The 925-nt window shown below is 43.8% G+C and overlaps 1 protein-coding gene across 1 annotated transcript in view; it reads right to left on the bottom strand.

Annotated features, from left to right (window-relative positions):
* Positions 1–468, bottom strand: part of nelfcd (negative elongation factor complex member C/D) — a 12,919-nt gene extending 12,451 nt beyond the window's left edge. Inside the window, exon 1 of the mRNA XM_015399452.1 lies at positions 301–468. Coding sequence (XP_015254938.1) covers positions 301–468 — 168 coding nt within the window. The remainder of the gene's footprint in view (positions 1–300) is intronic.
* Positions 469–925: the final 457 nt, after the last annotated feature.

The raw sequence follows: 925 nt of genomic DNA, 5'->3' as shown, positions 1-925 counted from the left end.
CCTACATGCAAAGGATGTGGGAGAAATTGGGAGATATTTAAATATGTAGATATATATAACATGTATTATATATATAGGGATCTGAATGAAGAAAATGTTCTCATTTAATACTTTATTCTGTACAAAGCCAAATGTGCTGACAAGATCACATAAAAATGTTCAGTGGAAATCAAGTTCTTTAACCAAAAGGGGCGTGGATTTGGAGTCACACACCAAATGAAAGCAGAAAAAAAGACTGGAGACGGCTCCAACTTTAACACCAGGGCATGCTCCTGATGAGGTTGTAGGTGGACTCCAGACCTGGATCAAAACATCCTCCAACTCCTGGACAGTCTGTGGTGCAACCTGACGTTGGTGGATGGATCGAGACACGATGTCCCAGATGCGCTTAATCAGAATCAGCTCTGGAGAATGGACGTGGCAGTCAATAGCTTCAATTCCTTCTTCTTGCAGGAACTGCTGACACATGAAGTCTAGCACAGTCCTGAATTAGGAGGAACACAGCTGGCATTGATGTACCATCCTGGATGAGCTGCACTACCTGAGCCACATACGTGGGTTGCAGAGTCCATCTCATGCTACCATGAGTGTGAAAGCATCACCAACATTCAAAGGTGACTAAAACATCAGCCAGAAAGCAGAGGGACTGAGAAGTGGTCTGTGGTTCCCACCTGCAAAAGCACTGCTTTATTGAGTGTGTCTTGATAATTACCAATAATTCCCACCTGTTGTCTTTTCCATTTGAATAGAATAGAATTCAGCTTTTATTGTCATTAGATTATCAAGTACAAAGGGACAAAATTAACTCTCTGCATTTAACCCCTCCCCTCGGGGAGCAGTGGGCTGTCATTGTGTGGCACCCAAGGAGCAGCATGTGGTTAAGGGTCTTGCTCAGGGACCCAGAGTGAAAGCTGTGGGGATCAAA

The sequence above is a fragment of the Cyprinodon variegatus genome, unplaced genomic scaffold (genome assembly GCF_000732505.1).
Source record: "Cyprinodon variegatus isolate N-32 unplaced genomic scaffold, C_variegatus-1.0 Scaffold1014, whole genome shotgun sequence".
NCBI lineage: Eukaryota > Metazoa > Chordata > Actinopteri > Cyprinodontiformes > Cyprinodontidae > Cyprinodon > Cyprinodon variegatus.
This window is presented reverse-complemented; position numbering and strand designations above follow the sequence as displayed.